We start from the raw sequence: 17,382 nt of genomic DNA, 5'->3' as shown, positions 1-17,382 counted from the left end.
TCTACAGAAACCTTTTCCTGTATGGAACTAAGTCTTCCATAATACAGTTATCTAACTATGGGACCACTGTGTGTGTGTGTAACAGCTATGAAGTCCTCCTAGGTGTATAAGGAACACTAGGAAATGCTGCCATGAGAAATAACACTTTGCCTCCTTTGAGAAATGATTGTTGTATTCACCTTTGTGTCCCCACAGGTAACTCTCCCTACTTCAGTAATTCTGACCAGCAGCAGCATTGGAGAAGATGGGGGCAGAGAGGCGGAGAAGAGGAAGAAGAAGGAGAAGGAGAGGGAGAAGAAGAGGAGAAGAAGTGGGGAGGAGAAGAAGGAGGAGGAAGGAGAAGAAGAGGAACAGGAAGGAGATGGAGATGGAGAAGAGGAAGAAAGAAAAAGAAATTTGGGGTTTCAGGAGTAGATGTAACTTTTCCTAGTAGAGTGAACATATCCAAAGAGAAGGAAGTCTGCTGTAATCTGGGCTTTTCCTTCTCACAGCCAGCAGCTGGGGCTGCTAGAAGTAGATCATTTTGAAATATGTCCAACTAGGGGGGAAAAGACCATTTTAAAGATAATTTAGGGCAGATCCCAGAGAGTTGTGATGCAGAAAACGGTAGTTGGGACAGATTTCTTGCCAGTTACGGGAAAGAAAAAGGAAACAGCAGATCTGGTCTAGGACAATCAATTCAACATTGATTGACCACACACATACACTCTCTCTCCCTCTCTCTGGGTTCTGACATTGGGGCCTTTGTAGTCTAGAGAGGGAGATTTTATCAAGCATTTTATTTCAAGTATAGTTTAAAGCCTTTTGCTTATTTTATTGTGTTTAATCCTGTGGCAGAGGTACTATAATTATTCTCAATTTTGGGATGAGGAGAGGGAGGCACAGGTAAGTAAATTGCCTAAGGTTAAAAAGCTAGCAAGGGATGGAGGCAGGGTTCTAACCCAGGCGGTCTGCCGTAGGCTCAGCTCCGTTAACCACATCTTCGCCCATTTCTTGTAGATAACTACAGTACAACGTGTGAAACACCACGATAGGGAGGAACAAAGTGAACACACTGAGTGAGAAAGGACCAGTGGGATGTCAGTTCACCTTAGTGAGTGTTTGCCCTGGAGAGAAGGGAGGGGAAAGCCACTTCAAGGTGAAAAGCTAGGTGTGCCAAGTCCAGATATGGTCTATGGGCACCTTCAGCCAGGACAATTTCCTGAGTCAGAGGGATAGGCTGGGTTGTTTCAGAGAGAAAGGCAGAAGGAGGGGAAAGAAAAAGAGGGTTTCAGAGGATTTGGGGCTGGATTTGATATAGTCAGTGAAAAGGACTAGAGCCCCCTGAGGCCTTTGGCTTGGGCAGAGGTATTCGTTTCCTAAGTTTTGTGCACGTTTTGAGTAGTGAGATTAGCAGAGAGAATGCGCATGCATTGGGAGCCGTAGTCTTCTATGCACAGTGCCCAGACTCCATTAAGACATCGCCCCAAACCCTCGGGGGCAGGCAGGGTGACGGTCACTTGCAATCTGATGTCTTGACTGTCGAGCTCGGCTTCTGTTGCACGAATCCCGAGCCTGAACTTCGCATCCTGAGCATTTGTTGCGCAAGAAGCCCAAGGCTGGTCCCTGGCCCGGGAAGGTCGCCCGGCCGGACGCGCGGGTCCCGCCCTGGGTGCCGCCCTGGCTCGGACCAGAGCATCAGGTGGGGCCCGGGGTACGGTCACCCGAGGCTGAGGCAGCCTCTCCTGGACCCGACCGGCCGCATGCAGTCCGTCGACATTCTGGCGGGTGATCCCAGTGCATTTACAAGCTCCGACCGGGTGGAGGCGGCTTGGTGGGGGAGACCCCAAGGGCGCACGCAGCACTCCAATCTCCTCCGCACGGAGCGGACTTCCTAGCGCGCGGGAGCGGGACACTCCCTCCTGGGCTTGGCCCCAGCCTCCCAGGGACACGCGGCAAGCCGGCAGGCACCGGCCCCGGCCCCTCGGGCACTGCCCTCCCTGTCCCCCAACTCGGGGACTACAAGTCCCAGCAGTCCCCGCAGCCGGCACCTCCCGCCTCGCAGCGGAGACCCCCGGTCATCCCAGCGGAGGGGCTCCGGCTGCGCTCGTGGCCGGGCCGGGCGGAGAGGCCGGTCCCGCGGGCGGGGGCGGGGGCGGCTCCGCGGCTTCTCCCGCCGCCGCCGCCGCCGCCGCCGCCGCCGCCGCCGCCGCCAAGGGGAGTTTCCAGGAAGTGGCCATATTGGATCCATTCAGCCGCAGCCGCCCGGGCGGAGCGCGTCCCGCAGCCGGCTTGTCCCCATCGCGGCCCGGGTGCTCGCCCCGGCTCGCCCGCCCGGTGCGGAGCTCGCCATGGCGGCCACTGACCTGGAACGCTTCTCGGTGAGGGCCCTGTTGGGCCGCGGCGCGCGCGGGAGGCGCTGGACGCGGGGAGGGGGCCGCCCTGCAGCTGGCTGGGGTCGCGAGCCGGACTGTCAGCGCCGCGCGGCCGGGCCTCGACGCCGGGCGCGACGGGGGACACCGGAGCGGGCTCTTCGCAGCGCTAGTCCCGGGTCCCAGGGCGTCGGGCGGGGGCGCCTTGCCGGGAGGCTGGCGGGGTCGCCCCCCTTGGGCGAAGAGAGCAGACCTCTTTCGCGGAGAGGAGCAGATAAATACCCGCCTGGTCCTGGCCAGGTCTGAGGACAGACTGGGGCCCCGGGGGCCAGAGGGGAGGATCTAGGATACTTCGGACCCACTTCTCCCTAGTGTTTCTGCACGGCTGGGGAGATTCCTAGCCGCGCAGGTGCTGTTGGATGGGTACAGCCGGTGAGGATGAAGCCCTAGGGATCCTAGGGAGTCCCTCAAATGAGCCCAGGGCAGTTGCAGACCTGGGTCCTGAAGACCACGGCCTTCTTCTCCTTCCCGCTCCACCCCCCCCCCCCCCCCAAGCTCCCGGATCCTGGGTGCGATTCCAGGCAGCTCTGGCCTCAGTGGTCGGGTCTGAAGCAGCCATTCCCCAGGAACTGGAGGGATTCCAGATTCAGCCCAGTGGATGTTTGGGCCCCAGTCCAGGTATGCCTTCTGCAGGGCTAACGTCTCTGGTGGTCCCTGTACAGGTCTCTCTGGGCCTGAGCCAGCCAATAGCCAACTTCCCAAAGGCTTTCATAATTCACGCGGGGGAGAGGGGCCTTTTGGGGATTGTGTCTGCATGTCCCCTGATGTCTAAGGCTGGATTTGGGTGTGTCTGGGAGGTTGGGCTGTGACAGTGAAGGAAGCTGTGTCCTCTTGCCAGCATGTGAGGCCCTGGTTGGTGGTAAGGGGGAGGGAGGGCCCAGGGATGTTGGGGGTAGTGGGGAAATGCTAAATATGTGACTGATAAGGAATTGGTTCTGGGGCTAAATAAGGGATTCTGGACTTATGTAATTAATGCTATAAATATTGTCATCTGAACTTATATATGTAAATTTTCTCTTTAATCTAAAAATGTTGGTCTACTTTGGAAATATGCGTAATTAAAGCAGGAACTCTTGGTTTCATAATTTTTAGACTTGGGTGTTTTATTCTCATTGGAGAGGGGCCTGCGAGTCAGTTCAGTAAGTTTAAACACAGGAGGAGCAGATTCAGAGGTTGGGCAAATCAGAGATTCACCCTACCCCTGCACTGTAAATGGGAATTTATGTACCCCAGGAGGGCTGTGCATGAATCCCAACAGACCTGCTGGTTAGCTGGAGGCCAAGAGAGCTGTGTGTGTTTGTACATCTCTGCCTGCGTGCCTGTGTGCATTTTCTGTGCCCAGCTGACCAGAAAGTTATGTCTGGGTCTTGTCTGTCTGTGGCCAGAGGTTACTCTAACAGTTGGTCTTGCAGGTGGGAGCAGTATGTAGAGTAACTAGAAACAGACTGCCTGATGTGAATCCTAGATTACTGCTTGTTGGCCTTGTGACCCTGGGCAAGTTGTTTAACCCCTCAGTGTTCTCATCTGTATAATGGAATAAAAATACTACCTCCCTCATAGGGTTATTGGAAGGATTTAATGAGAGTATCCAGGCGAGGTGCTTAGAGCAGTGTCTGGCACATGGTAAAGACACAATAAATAATACATGTTACTTAGTGCCCATGTGGATGTGAAGACTGGCCCTGTGTGTAAGAAGGCAGCAGAGAATGAGCTTGCTCCATTACACGGTACCCTCCCTAGGGGCTCCCGTCACCACACGCGTCCAGAGATTATCCTCAGAGGCTGAGCTGAGAGGCCTAGCTGCAGTGGCAGGCATTGGGCTGGAAAGGCTCTTCCCCTCAGATTCCTGTGTTTGCTCTTAAACCATATCTGCAAGGGTTTCAGGTATTATTGACATGGTGGACCGAGGCACAGAGAGAGGATTGACTCAAATAAGGATGTACAGCCTGAGCTCAGGGGCCTTGGTTACTGTGCCAGGTTAAGCTGGATGGATGGACACCTTCCACACCCTTCACACTCTGAGTTGTCAGCCTCCTGGGAGGACATAGACATGGTTGAATTTGGGTGGAGACCTTGGGTTGGGTTTGGCCTGAATTTAGGAGTTTGGACTCCATTCTCCTCTCCTGCCTTGTCATCCTGGGAAAATCATTTCTTCCTTTATCTTGCTATAAAGTGGCAATAACCATACTGATATTCTTCAAAGAGTTTGTGGAAGATAATTGCAATCTATGGCATGTTTGGAGATATGTTAGGTGTCTCACTTGCTGCAGGGTTGAACTGGGTGTTAAGTGGCCATGAGGCTATAATCTGGTTGAGCTGTGGCAGGTTGACGCTGCCCCTCAGGCTAGCTCGGTGGTCAGACCAGCCCAGGAGGGCCTGGGAACTGTCCCAACCTGGAGCTTAGATGAGCATATGGAATGGTACTTTGAGGTCAGTGTGTGCTGGGTTCCTATTCTCCATGTAGCATGATATAAAGACTGCAGGCTCAGCAACCTTTACATTTTGGCTGGGCCTTGCTCAATCCTAGATCAGCCATGGGGTTACGGTCGAAATCTCCTAGGATGTGCATGTCTGGGACAGCCCTCTGGGGAGTCTGTCGCCTCTTGCCCTCCTTGGGCAGCCAGACTCCTGTCCATTCTTGCTCTGCCCCTCCTCCTTAATTGGTCCCAGACTCTGGGCCTTACTCTTTGTCTGCCCCAGGGGCCATCTCCTGTGTTTTTCCTGTCAGAATCTCATGGGGCAGAGTTCAAACTCTATACCGAGGGAGGATTGAGGGCCCAGGGAAAGTGGAGATCTGAGGGGGAGAGGGAAGAAGCGTGCAGTATGGCAGCCTCGCGCCTGGCACTCCTCCCAGCCCATCGCTCCCCCCCACCCCCATCTCCGCTTTATCCCCAGCACCATCTGTCACTTCCGTTGTCACCCCTGTAATCTTGACACTTCCCCAAGAAGCAGGCTATCCAGGGAGTGCCTACTCTGTCCCTGAGGCAAGAGCTGGTGGGAAGGAATGTGGGAGGCAGCCCAGTGGGCCTGTCACAGAGTGGTGTCTCCCTGTCCTGTAAAAATGACCAGTAACCTCCTTGTTGAGCTGTTCCGAAGGAGAAGTAGGAGCTGAGCAAGGTACATCTGTGCAGCTCTCAGTGCCTGGTGGTATGGAGGGGTCTTAAGCGAGCGCCAACCTGCAAAGCTGCAGCTCTACCCCCTCCCCTTGGGAGGTGGGTCTGCCCTGCCCTGTCCCCCTCATGGGCATCATACCATGCTATGGGTGCTCACTTTAGAAAGGTCTGCCTGGGATCTGGACTGGAATGGGTCAGAGCAGGGAGACTGATGGGGAGGCATTGGTGATCCAAGGGAGCACATGAAAAGGGACTGAGCAGAGTAGGAACAGAGAAGGTGGCAAGAAGGAGACTGACCACAATGCCAACGATGCAGGAGAACTGATGGAGGCTTGGAGCACAGGGCCAGATATTTGTCAAAAGCTTTGGATGGCAGGGAGGGCACCGGATGCTTTGTGTCCATCATCTTGTTGATGCCAGCAGCCCACGGTTGGGTGAGATGCAGACTCTGGTCATTGGCAAGTTTGGGCCTCAGACCCAACCTCAGCCCCCAGTACCCCTTGAGATGACAGAGAGGGTGGAGCCCTCTGAGTTTTGAGCCCTAAGATGGGCTAGGTGGAGGTACATATTTGGGGCAGTAACTAGCACGAACGTTTCTGTGGCTCCGGTCCAGCTACCAGAAGGAAGCCACTGCAGGATGACAGAGCAAAGGGCCTGAGAACTGGCTGGTCTCTATGTGTCCCCTGCAGCCTCTCCAGTCTTCCTGCCTCTGTGCTGCTAGGTTGGGTCTCAGAATCCCCAGTCATGGCCCCCAAGGCACAAGCTTTGCCAGACAACTAGATATGGTGCTATGCAGGCAGGAGGGAGACACATCTGCCAGGGGAAAGGATGCCTCCCAAGGTCAACATGCCCTCGTGATAGAGGTGTTCTTTGCTAGAGCCATCTGCATCCTCAGGGCTCACTTGAGGAACCATGGCTGGGAAGAGGTGGTGGAGGACAGGGCAAGGGGCGTCTAGGCTGTAACACCAGTTGCCCTGGGTGGTATTGGGGCAAATTAGATATTCTCCTCCTCGGAACACATGGCTTCTAGATGGTTCTTGAGCCTTATCTTGGAAGCCACATCAGAGGGACAGACCAGGGGAGGAAGGAATAAGAGCCTATTTCAGATCATAGGTGCTGGCCACTCTCTGAGGGGCCTTCTGGGCTTGGACCACCTGAGGGCCGGGGTTCAGGGGGGACTGTGGGCCATGGACCTAAGTCCACTCACCAGACCTGGCTGTGGGGCCTGGGTACGAGTCTGACACTCTGCCTGGTGCTGGGGTGAATGGTGCAAGCAACAGAGAAGTACAGCAGTGCTGCCCCGAGCCTCTGCTGACCCATGTTGGTGCACATGTATTTCTCTGCCCCTTCCCAGCACTGGCATCCATTGTGGGGTAGGAGGGGGGCATAGTCACCTTTGCTGCCTACATTCCTCTTTCATTCACTGTGGAAAATAGATTGCCTCCATCCTTCGGTGTCCAGACCGCTGTGGCTTTCCCTGCTGTGGGGAAGTAGGGGGCTGCTGCTGGAGCCCCTGAGCCAAGTGGGAAAGTATGAACACCTGGGGTTCCAGTACCTTCTGTGGCCCAGAGTGCCTTCCCTATCTGCTCTGTGGTGGGATGGACCGTTCCCTCCCACGGGAGGGATGACATGACATCCCTGTGTCCTAGGCCTGGGGCGAGGTGGGTGGGCCCAGAGACCAGTAACTGTGCTCTTGGCTTCGTGGAAACCTGATTTTGACATGAGAAGTGTGAAATAAGCCATCCCAAATCACTGAGTGGCAGTCCTGCTGTCTGTGTGCAGAAAGAGGGAGGAAAGTGCCTCTTAGTGAGGCAGGGAAGCAGAGAAACTGGAGTATTGAGGTCAGGGCATGGGGTGGCCTCGGTCTCCTGGGGGTACTTTTTTTTTTTTTTTTTTAAGGTACGCGGGCCTCTCACTGCCGTGACCTCTCCCGCTGCGGAGCACAGGCTCCAGACGCACAGGCTCAGCGGCCGTGGCTCACGGGCCCAGCCGCTCCGTGGCATGTGGGATCTTCCCGGACCGGGGCACAAACCCGTGTCCCCTGCATCAGCAGGCGGACTCTCAACCACTGCGCCACCAGGGTAGCCCTCCTGGGGGTACTTTTGCTCCCAAAGTCCCTTCGCTTCCCAGGATGGGGGAGAGGATGACTGGCCTTGAGAGAGTGACTGGTGATCTCCTCCTGGGGCCCAACTGCCATCTTGCCATTATCACCTCATCTGCCACCGTGCTGGCACCATGAAGGCTGATCCTGGCTTGCGTCTTCCCCCCAGGTTTGTTGCCACCTTAGGAGAGAGAGACACTTTGGTTCTCAGGTGTCCTCTTGATTGGGGACAGGTATATTCTGCCTCTGTTCTTCCCTCCTGGCCCAGGATAGCAGCATTCCCACCCCCACCCTCCTATGTACATCCCTGTAGTTATTTCCCGTAACCTTTGACCTGGGCTTAGAGGCTGGCTGTGGAATCCTGGGACCAGAGCCTAAGCCTTTCCTGGGAAAATTCCTAGGATTCCTCTTGGACTCAAGGACAGTTGTGCTATGACCATGGGTTCTGGCCAGGGGCCTCTGCTCTGGCTATTTAAGGCCCAGGCTGCTGAGAGTAGCTAGAGCCAGGGGTAGGGTGCTTTGTGCCAGGAACACAGGCGGAGAAGGCTCCCAGTGGCGCAATGACTCCTGGGTCCACTGCACAAGGACTTTATAGGGTCCCCCAGAGCTGGAGCTCTCCTAGGGAAAAGGCTTCCTATCTGCCTGCTGGGTGCTCAGGACAGTGGGTACTAGGCATGGGAGCCTGGGGGGAGAAAAGCATCTGAAGTCCAAGGCACTTGGAGAGGACTCTGTGGAAGACCTGGGGTAGGGGCTGTTCTTTGCCTAGGATTCAGGAGCCAAGTACACTAATGATGGGGTGCCATCTCTACTCCCACCCCAACAGCCAACGTCGTTTGGGAGGTTTGATCTCGGGGGGCTTTTTTTACCCATAGCTTCCTTGGCTCTACTGGTTTAGACATTCAGCAGATTTCCACTTTCTTTTGGATAAAATCCTGTTTTTGTGGGCAAGTGCGAGACATGGTTTCCCCCCAGGTCCCACCTCTCTTCTTGGTAAAAGGGGCAGCTCCTTTTGTCTGGTGTTTGGGGCTGCTCCAGAAGGCTCAGACAGCATTTCCTGGTCAGGAAAAGGATGTCCTATTTATCCACTGGGCTGCATAACAAAATGCCATTCTCTACTTTGTTCTGGACGACTGGGCATGGAGGAACGCAGTCAGCCTGAGCAGTTATTATTTTGGTTGTTGTCTTTGATGTGCCAAAGAAATGATGACATAGAAGCCCAGAGCCTGGCTTAGGAGCCAAAAGCTTGTTAGTGATTAGAGAGGGGCCCTGTGGAGTTTCCCATTGTGTGTGTAGAATTCAGAGCTGCCAACTCTCTATCCTGGAGATTTGAGGACACTTTGAGCCCCCTGAGCTGGCACCCCTGGGAGCTGGGTATGTGGAAAGGGCCAGAAGCAGCTGGGTCTGCCTCTCACCAGGGTCCGAGTTAAGTTGTCCAGCCTGAAGTCTCCTCCCGCAGAACAGTCTCCTGTGGGGCTCCATGCCCAAGAGTGCAGACTGGGTGTTTTGTCCTTCCAGGTCACCATTCTGCCAGACCCGGGGTTGCAGACTGTCAGACCATGGGTCAGGTCCAACCCCCAGACACGTTGAGTTGGACCCTCATGGTATTCTCCATTGGTAGTTGTTGCCAACCTTTGAAAACTAGTGGGTTTCGCAAAAAAATCTGGATTTCTGGATTCTCTTTAAAAAATTGGAAGATTTAGTAATGCTAGGTCTGCATTCCCACAGTTGGCTGGAGTCACAAAACCATAGCCATCATGGACCGAGCACAGCCTCTTCAGTTCCCCACTCTTCCTGCCTCTCCCTGAGGGACCCCACACTCAGCCAAGTCACCGGGTCTTTCATCCAATAGGCGGCAGAGTGATGTGGCTGGAAGTGTGGGTTTTACAGTCACACCATCTCCATTTAGATCCTGGCTTCACCCTCCTGAGCAGTGTCATCTTGGGAAAGTTACTTAGTCTCTTGGTGCCTCAATTGTCTATTTCTGTACAGTGGGGATAATATACAGCCTACCTCATAGGGCTGATGTGTGGACTAAATGAGGTGAAATTAGAGTCACACCTGGTAAGCCCTTGATAACTGTTAGGTGTGGTGGTTGTTATTGTTACTATCCTGCTCCCCTTCATCCATTTACGTTGCCTGCCTGGCTGTCACAGCCGTTTGAGTTTAGACTGAATTAGACTGAGCCCCTGAGGTTAAGGATCTGGCGTCTTCATCTTTTCATTAGTGGCTGTCCCAGTGCCTGGCACACAGTAGATGTGCCCAGCAAGCCTGTGTTGAGTGGCTGAATGAGTAAGTTGGGAGCATAGTAAGAGTAGGGGGTGCAGTGCAGCTGAGTGGTTTGGGGCACGGGCTTGGCTGCTCTCAAATCCCTACTCTACCCTGATTAGTTCTTTAGCTTCTGTGCACCTCAGTTCCCTTACCTGTAAAATGGGCATAATAATGGTCTCTGCCACACAGCGTGGGAAAGGGCTGCGTAGGAGACTGTGTAAATCACTTGGTTTAGTCTGCACAGGTGGACCTTGGCGAGGTGTTGGTGTCATCATTGCAGGTAATAGATAGCCCCATTCAGCTAGCTTAAACAGTAAAGGGGAGATGTGGCAGGGGTAGAGGGAAACGCTCAGAGGTAGGGCAGACACTGGCTCTCTCTCCTCTGTGATTTTCTTGGCTCAGCCATCCTCTGTGAGTGGGCTTCAGTCTTACGCTGGCTCCCCTAATGGCTACAAGATGGTCATAAAGGCTCAATCTGGGTCGCTTGCCTGTGCCTGACCAATCGTGCGATCATGCTAAGTGGCTCAGGACTATTAGGACCCAGCCCTGGAGCTGGAGCTGAGGTCTTACCTGACAAATTGCAAGTAACCAGTGAGAGACCTGAAGTTCCTTTCTGAGTTGTGGTAGCTGAGATATGCCAGTGGTGCTTTGTAGGCTGCTGGCTCCTCCTAGGCTGAGACCCAACACAGGTCAATGGAGACACCTGGGTGGGCACCTTGGAGGGAGTGTCGCACCTTGGATCACATGTTGTTGTTGCCAAATATAGGATCGGGGAGGTTGGCATTAGTAAGAGTCACACCTCAATAGAACTGGGAGGTCAGATCAGTCTCCTGAGACCAGGGAATAACACTCTGTCCCCGTGAGGACCAGCGGCCATTCTTCTGTGTGTGGATGTGTGTGCGTGCACGCGTGCTCTGGAGATTGACACTCCCGTGGCCCCCGAGGCTCCTGAGCAGGATCGATTGCCCCAGGTCTGTGGCCCTTGGAGTGACAGAGTGTAGCCTGGGCAACAACTTGGGGATGGAGACCTCCCTGTATGTACACACTTCTCCAGAGAGAGCCCAGCTGTGTGAGTGAAGGCAGGCAGGGCTCGCTGAGCGTGGGTGGGTGGGCTTGTGTGAGACCCCTGAGTGCTGCTCTTAGCCTTTGGAGCCTGGGACTGTAAGAGAGTTGGGGAAAATCAGGAATAGGATGGCCTCTGATTCTGTGTAAGGACTCTGAAGCCGAGTGTGTGTGTGCGCGTGCGTGGCTTCCAGACAGCTGACTGGGTGGGTTTTGGCGGCAGACTACAGGATGTTGGATTGCATCCTGATTGTGTCACCCTTGGAAAAAGAGGATGAATAAACACATAGCCTTCTCTGCAAGCACAGCACGCCTTAAATTTTGGAGATTTTCAGTCTCGCCTGAAAAGAAAGCCCTAGACTAACTGTTCTGTCCTCCATTTGATCCTCAAGCTGCCACGAGCAGGTGGAACAGAGACCGAATAATGAAGCTCTGTGCAAGGTGGGCAGATACCCCTGATGCTGTGGCAGTAAAGACAGTGTTCAGTAATTTATAAGTGGTAGTGTTGTCTAGCACATTGGACATAGTGGTGGGAGGGTGGGAAGTGGGAAAGCTGACCTCCCCCAGCCTGCAGCCCACTTCAAGGAGCTCATGGAACAGTTGGAGAATCATGATGCATATAAAAAGGACAACTAATAGTGCAAGGAAATGGGGTCACAGCCAAGTGAGGGGTGTGGAATGTGCGTACTTGGGGGCCAAGTCAAAGCAGGTGCCAGGGAAAGGTAGAGTGAGCTCTGGAGCCTGGGGAAGGTGTCAAGTTTGAAAAGTATATCCAGAGATAACCAGCTGGGCAGGAACCAAGCCTGTGGAAAAGGTCTCAGATGGTAAAGGGCCCAGAATGCCATGCTAGGGGGTTTGAACCAGACCCAGCACTTCCTATGCTCCATTTACTGGTTTTGATGTGGCTACCAGTGAGAGAAAGCTGCCTTTGGGCCTCTTTGTTGTTATGTTTGTAGCCCTGGGGGGATCTGGGCTTGATTGGGAAGGTTGTGACTCATTCCGCTGGGGATGGGGGCAGGGAGAAAGGGTCAGCTATAAGAGCAGAGGCCCTGTTGAAAGAGGGTCATTGGAGGGAACCGCTTAGGGGTAACTCTGACTTGTTCAAGGGGATAGTACAGCTGCCCGGAGGGGCCATGTGGGGTCTAGGCTGCCCACACACACACTTGGGAGTCTTTGATGCAGGGATGCCATGACTGAGCTGGGGGAGGGGCCTGGGGGAAGGGGCAGGTAGGCATAATTAATGAAGAAGAGAGGGTTGGGTTTGAGTGCCAAGGGGCTCTGGTTGGGAGGAAAGAATGGTCAGAGAGTTCAGGCTGAGGCAACAGGCTGCGGCTGCAGCGAGGTCAGGGGGAGCACAGATGCTCAGGAGATCCCTGTGCTGGAGGGCAGGGAGCCAGGGCCCTACTCTCTGGTCCTCAGCCCTCTCTGCTCACTGTGCCTGTACCCACACAAGGGCTGCCACTGTCCTGATCAGTGCTTCTGGGACTGTCTTCAGTTGGGCCTGTTTCCTCCCCTCAGGAGCTGTGAGCTGGATGGCAGGATGAGACTTAGACCCCCTGTCCTGTCCTGTCCTGTCCTGTCCTTGCTCTGTCGAGCTGGCAGTCAGGGCAGAGGGGCTTGGGAACAGAGGAGGCATGCTTCTGCCCTACGCGGAGCTGTCTGGGGCCTGCCCTCGAGAGGACCCAAACCTGGGGAGGATGAGCCTGGGAAGCTTCCGTCAGAGGACAGCATTCCACCCCCATTCCCAGGGAAGCAAAGAATCCACACAAATGGGAGCCTGACCTTGACGCTCTGCTTTGGGTCCCGGTGGGTTCTTTTTATAGTGCTGTGGACCAGCTCACTGGCCCCTGCTCGCTCAGGACCTGCTGCCTGCCTCTCTGGGCAGGCCTCCACGTTCTCATCCAGAATCCTCTGTCTAAGCAACTAGGACTGGGGTGGGGCCGGGAGGATGGCAGGAGCCAGAGCCTGGGAGTCCCTACAGAGTACCACTGAGGCCTCAGAGTCACAATGCCCCAGAGACTGGTCCTGAGACCCAGTGAGCGCCGGCCCCTTCAGCAGGGCCCACGTGTGCATTCCATGCTTGGGTGTGTGAGGAACAAGGGGTGCCCGTGGAGGACTATGAGCCCAGCCTGATGGGAGAGGCCCCCCGATAGTGCAAGTGTGAGGGGGTCAGGCCAGACCTGCCTCTGCTTGAGTCCTGCTTCAGTAGGAAGGGGCCATAGGAACATACACACCCTCTAATCTTGGCCTTTTGAAATCTTCGTTTAAGATCCAGGGACCATCTGGGGCCTCCTCCTGGGCAGGAGGGCAGGTGAGCCCTCAGGTAGCAGCCATAGGTCTTGGGGCCACCTGCCAGGAGACACCTCAGGCGTAGACATTCCTCGCCAGCCCAGGAGGAGCAAAGCCACACGTGAAAGGGCCTTTTCCCAGATAGAGTCATGGGTCCTGAGGCCCTGGGGCTCCCTCTGTGGAAACTTGGCCTGGAATTGAAGCTCCGATGCACTCACGATGCGTCGTGAGATGTGCTGAGAATTGAGACAAGGTTGGCGGTGGAGCGGGGGTGGTGTGACTCAGGTTTAGCCTCCCCGCTACTTGGCCCCTCTTCCCTAGTGGGCTCACTGCCTCTCTCCTCTCTCTTGGCAGAATGCAGAGCCAGAGCCCCGGAGCCTCTCCCTGGGTGGCCATGTGGGTTTCGACAGCCTCCCCGACCAGCTGGTCAGCAAGTCGGTCACTCAGGGCTTCAGCTTCAACATCCTCTGTGTGGGTGAGTGTCACGCCTGGCCAGGGGGCAGCCTCAGACAGAGGATGGACGCGGGGCTTCTGGGAGATGGGGTGCTGCTGCCCTGACCACCTGTTGAGCTGCAAGGGGACCTCCCAGGCAGAGTGACACTTTGGGGGGTCAGGACGAGGCTTTGGTGGGTGTCTCTGCCAGGGTCAAAGATAGAGGTGGAGCCAGGGCTTGATTCAGTGTTGCCATGAAGAGTAAACTTGGAAAGAGTAAAAAGCTTGGAAGTGCTTTGAGTGTTTATCACAGCGGTTGGGATCCATTTGTTTGTTTGTTTATTTAAAAAACAGCTATTGTTCCTACTATGTGTCAAGGACACTATGGTAAACCAGACTGTCCCTGCATTACAGTGTTATGTAGTAAGAGCTCCAGTACACATCTAAACAAATACAGCCCCCAACAGGGAGGCTCTGGAAGGTTCCATGTGCCTCCAGGCCTGGGGCTCCCAGAGGGGACAAAAAGCTCTGCCAGACCCTCTACAGGTGCCCAAGCCCTGGCATCTGCCAGGATGTGGGTGCCCCTTGGAAAGCAGCCTTTCCTGAACCTCCCCCCTCCCATTAAAGCTTCATGAAGTTGGGGCCACCCACAGCAGGTGAGCTGAGCCACTGGTGGCTTCAGACCCTGACCCTGCTGGCCCCATGACCTTCCTGGGCCCAGGAGGGATGGTGTGCAGAGCAGGTGACCGGGTCCCATTGAGGCCAGCAGAGGCCAGTGTCTAGTGGTATCTCACAACTGCCTGGCTTTGTCTCTTCCCCACGCTCTGAGGAAACACCTACACACCCCATGTAGCCATGTCTTATGTCCAAGTCAGCCTTTTGGGTCTTCCTTCCACGTATTATTTCTGAGGCCACTGAGAAGGGATGGTTCATGGGGTTGGGGACAGTGGGGGATGGAGTGGGAGACCTGCCCCCCTCTCTTGTACAGAGGCCGAGGGTGCCTGAGCCCCACCTGGCTTACCCAACAGCCAGGGACAGCCCCAGTTCCAGCCTTTGACATCCCCTCTGCCCACTCCTTGCCCCCCAGGGGAGACTGGCATTGGCAAGTCCACACTGATGAACACGCTCTTCAACACGACCTTTGAGACCGAGGAAGCCAGTCACCATGAGGAGTGTGTGCGCCTGCGGCCCCAGACCTACGACCTCCAAGAGAGCAACGTGCAGCTCAAGCTGACCATCGTGGATGCCGTGGGCTTTGGGGATCAGATCAATAAGGATGAGAGGCAAGCGGCAGGAAGGGCGGCCCGCCTGGTCTCTTCCCCGTCCCTCCACGTTGGCCGTGGTTCTAACACTCTGCCCGAGTGCTCTGCACTCCTCACTGCCCCAGACAAGTAACCAAGCCCGCACTCCATGGGGGCCAGGGGAGGGCCGTTAGGAGAATATCTAAGGTCCTGAGGACCCCTTGGGGGACCAGGAGAAGGGGTCAGCCACCTGTACCCAGACAGGGATCCCCAGGTAGAAGCTGTTCGTTCCCACAGAGAGAAGGCTGGTGGGCAGCCTGGCTGGGCTCCAGGCCTTGCACCACGGCTCTGCTGCCTGCCTTCCAGTGACGGAGCCGTCTGTAGTTACAGGCCCATAGTCGACTACATCGATGCGCAGTTTGAAAACTACCTGCAGGAGGAGCTGAAGATCCGCCGTTCGCTCTTCGACTACCATGACACGAGGATCCACGTCTGCCTCTACTTCATCACGCCCACGGGGCACTCCCTCAAGTCCCTGGATCTGGTGACCATGAAGAAACTAGACAGCAAGGTCTGGCCCCCCTCCAGCTGATTCTGTGGGCTCTCCATCTTTCACAGAGGGGGGGTGTGGTTGGGGGCTTGTGGACAGCCCCCTGGGCTTGGTCCTCTCTGTATCTTCTCTTGCATCTGTCCCTATGGCTCCAGCCAGCCCCCATTGCTCTGGGCTCTTTCTCTAGATCTCTGTCCCCTGCGTCTGGCCCTGAGCCCATTCCTTCCAGCTGAGTTGATTCTTATTCTCAGCCTGCTAGCTCCTGGCATCCTCCCCATCTCCCTAGAGTTACCTCCCCACCTCGCCCCCGTCCCTCTGCCCCTCTGACCCCACCCCCCCAGAGCATCCCAATTCTCTGCTCATTTTCTCTCTCTCAATTCCTAGTTCCTCTGCTGCCTTCACTTCCCCTGTCCTTCCTGCCATGGCTTTCCCTTGGGGTCCTCCTGAGCACAGTAGAGACAGGAGAGTTAAGCCCCAGAATTAGAGTAGGAATGAGGAGTGGGTATTAAAAGGGCAGCTTCATGGGAATGACAGGAATGGCATGGGGTCCTGGAGGGTGTGCAGCCCCAGAGTCACCTGTCAGCTCTCACGTGACTGCTCCCCTCTCTCAGGAGTTAATTTTCACTGTGAACAATGGGATAACCTTGGCCTGGGAGATTTTGAGGTCTTCCTGTGGCTTCTGCTAATGGGTCATCTAACCTGCTTTGGGGGTGCTCAGCCCCCTACTGCTGGTCCTGTCAGGCCCCACACCGGTTAAGACCTTCAGAGCACTCTGGGTCAAAGCTGGGTATGCCCAAGGGAGTAATTTGGGGCTGGATGGAGGTTTGGGGTAGCCAGGGCTGTAAGAAACACTGCAGCCAATTGTTACAACCCGTCAGAATGGCCCCAGCTGGCTGGATTCAGGCCAGGACACCCCTTAGGAGCAGCTCCATCTCTCTGGCTTCCTGCCCGCCTGCCCAGGGGTGTGGCCTGAGCAGGGCTCTCCACAGTCAAGGAGCAACTCGCCTGCTGACCCCTCTCCTCAATCCTGGCAGGTGAACATTATTCCCATCATCGCCAAAGCGGACACCATTTCCAAGAGTGAGCTCCACAAGTTCAAGATCAAGATCATGGGTGAGCTGGTCAGCAACGGGGTCCAGATCTACCAGTTTCCCACGGACGATGAAGCTGTTGCAGAGATTAATGCGGTCATGAATGTGAGTGTTGGGCCAGGGCCTTGGGGCTCTGGGGCCAGAGGGCTTGGAGCCAGCCCCAGGCCACTCTCTTTTCCCTGGGTTTCAACCTGAGCTCTCCAGGAAAGATGGGTGGGCATCTGGGAGCTGGCCAGTCCTGCATCTTCTGGACAGGAGATGGGAAGAATTGGGTATTGGGCTGGTACCGGGGCTCCCCCAGGTTTAAGTTTCCCAAGGTACGAACTCAGGGCTAGGACCTGAAACCTGCAGGAGCAAGCAGGCAGGATGCCAGGGCTTGGGAACTTGGAAGAGAGCCAGGCCCACAGGTCGTTTGAGAGAGCTTCTAGTGGCCCCTGGGGAGCCCAAGGGCTGAAAGAACACCCTAGAACAAGAGGAAAGGGGTTGCGGGTTCAGCCCACTCCCTTGTGTGGAGGTTCCAGGATACTTCTCCAAAGGAAAGCCGTCAAGTGAGCATCTGGCCAGGCCTTGTTCAGGTCTGGGCAACCCCTCCCTGGGGCCCAGGGGCAGTGAGGGTGGGTCTGTTCATTAGCCTGTGTCAGCTCAGTGCTCATGCACACTTGGGCCCCTTTCCAGGCACACCTGCCCTTTGCCGTGGTGGGCAGCACCGAGGAGGTGAAGGTGGGGAACAAGCTGGTGCGAGCACGGCAGTACCCTTGGGGCGTGGTGCAGGGTGAGTGTGTTGGTGAGAGCACAGCCCCGGCTGGGGACCCAGACTCAGTCCC

At 55.6% G+C, this 17,382-nt stretch overlaps 1 protein-coding gene across 5 annotated transcripts in view; it reads left to right on the top strand.

Annotated features, from left to right (window-relative positions):
- The first annotated feature begins 1,910 nt into the window (after positions 1-1,910).
- Positions 1,911-17,382, top strand: part of SEPTIN8 (septin 8) — a 26,685-nt gene continuing 11,213 nt past the window's right edge. The window contains exons 1-7 of one of the 5 annotated variants that reach the window (XM_022588778.3): positions 1,911-2,360; positions 2,907-3,029; positions 13,599-13,719; positions 14,764-14,959; positions 15,302-15,488; positions 16,502-16,663; positions 17,234-17,330. In XM_022588778.3, the coding sequence (XP_022444486.1) occupies positions 2,331-2,360; positions 2,907-3,029; positions 13,599-13,719; positions 14,764-14,959; positions 15,302-15,488; positions 16,502-16,663; positions 17,234-17,330 (916 nt within the window). In that variant the 5' untranslated portion in view covers positions 1,911-2,330. The remainder of the gene's footprint in view (positions 2,361-2,906; positions 3,030-13,598; positions 13,720-14,763; positions 14,960-15,301; positions 15,489-16,501; positions 16,664-17,233; positions 17,331-17,382) is intronic. The other 4 variants (XM_022588772.3, XM_022588777.3, XM_022588774.3 and 1 more) reach the window with 4 other exon arrangements.

The sequence above is a fragment of the Delphinapterus leucas genome, chromosome 3, assembly GCF_059928025.1.
Source record: "Delphinapterus leucas isolate spDelLeu-1000000601 "Yukka" chromosome 3, BTC_Dleu_Yukka2, whole genome shotgun sequence".
Taxonomy (NCBI): Eukaryota; Metazoa; Chordata; class Mammalia; order Artiodactyla; family Monodontidae; genus Delphinapterus; species Delphinapterus leucas.
Note: the sequence above shows the minus strand (reverse complement) of the source record. Positions and strands in the feature narration are given on the sequence as shown.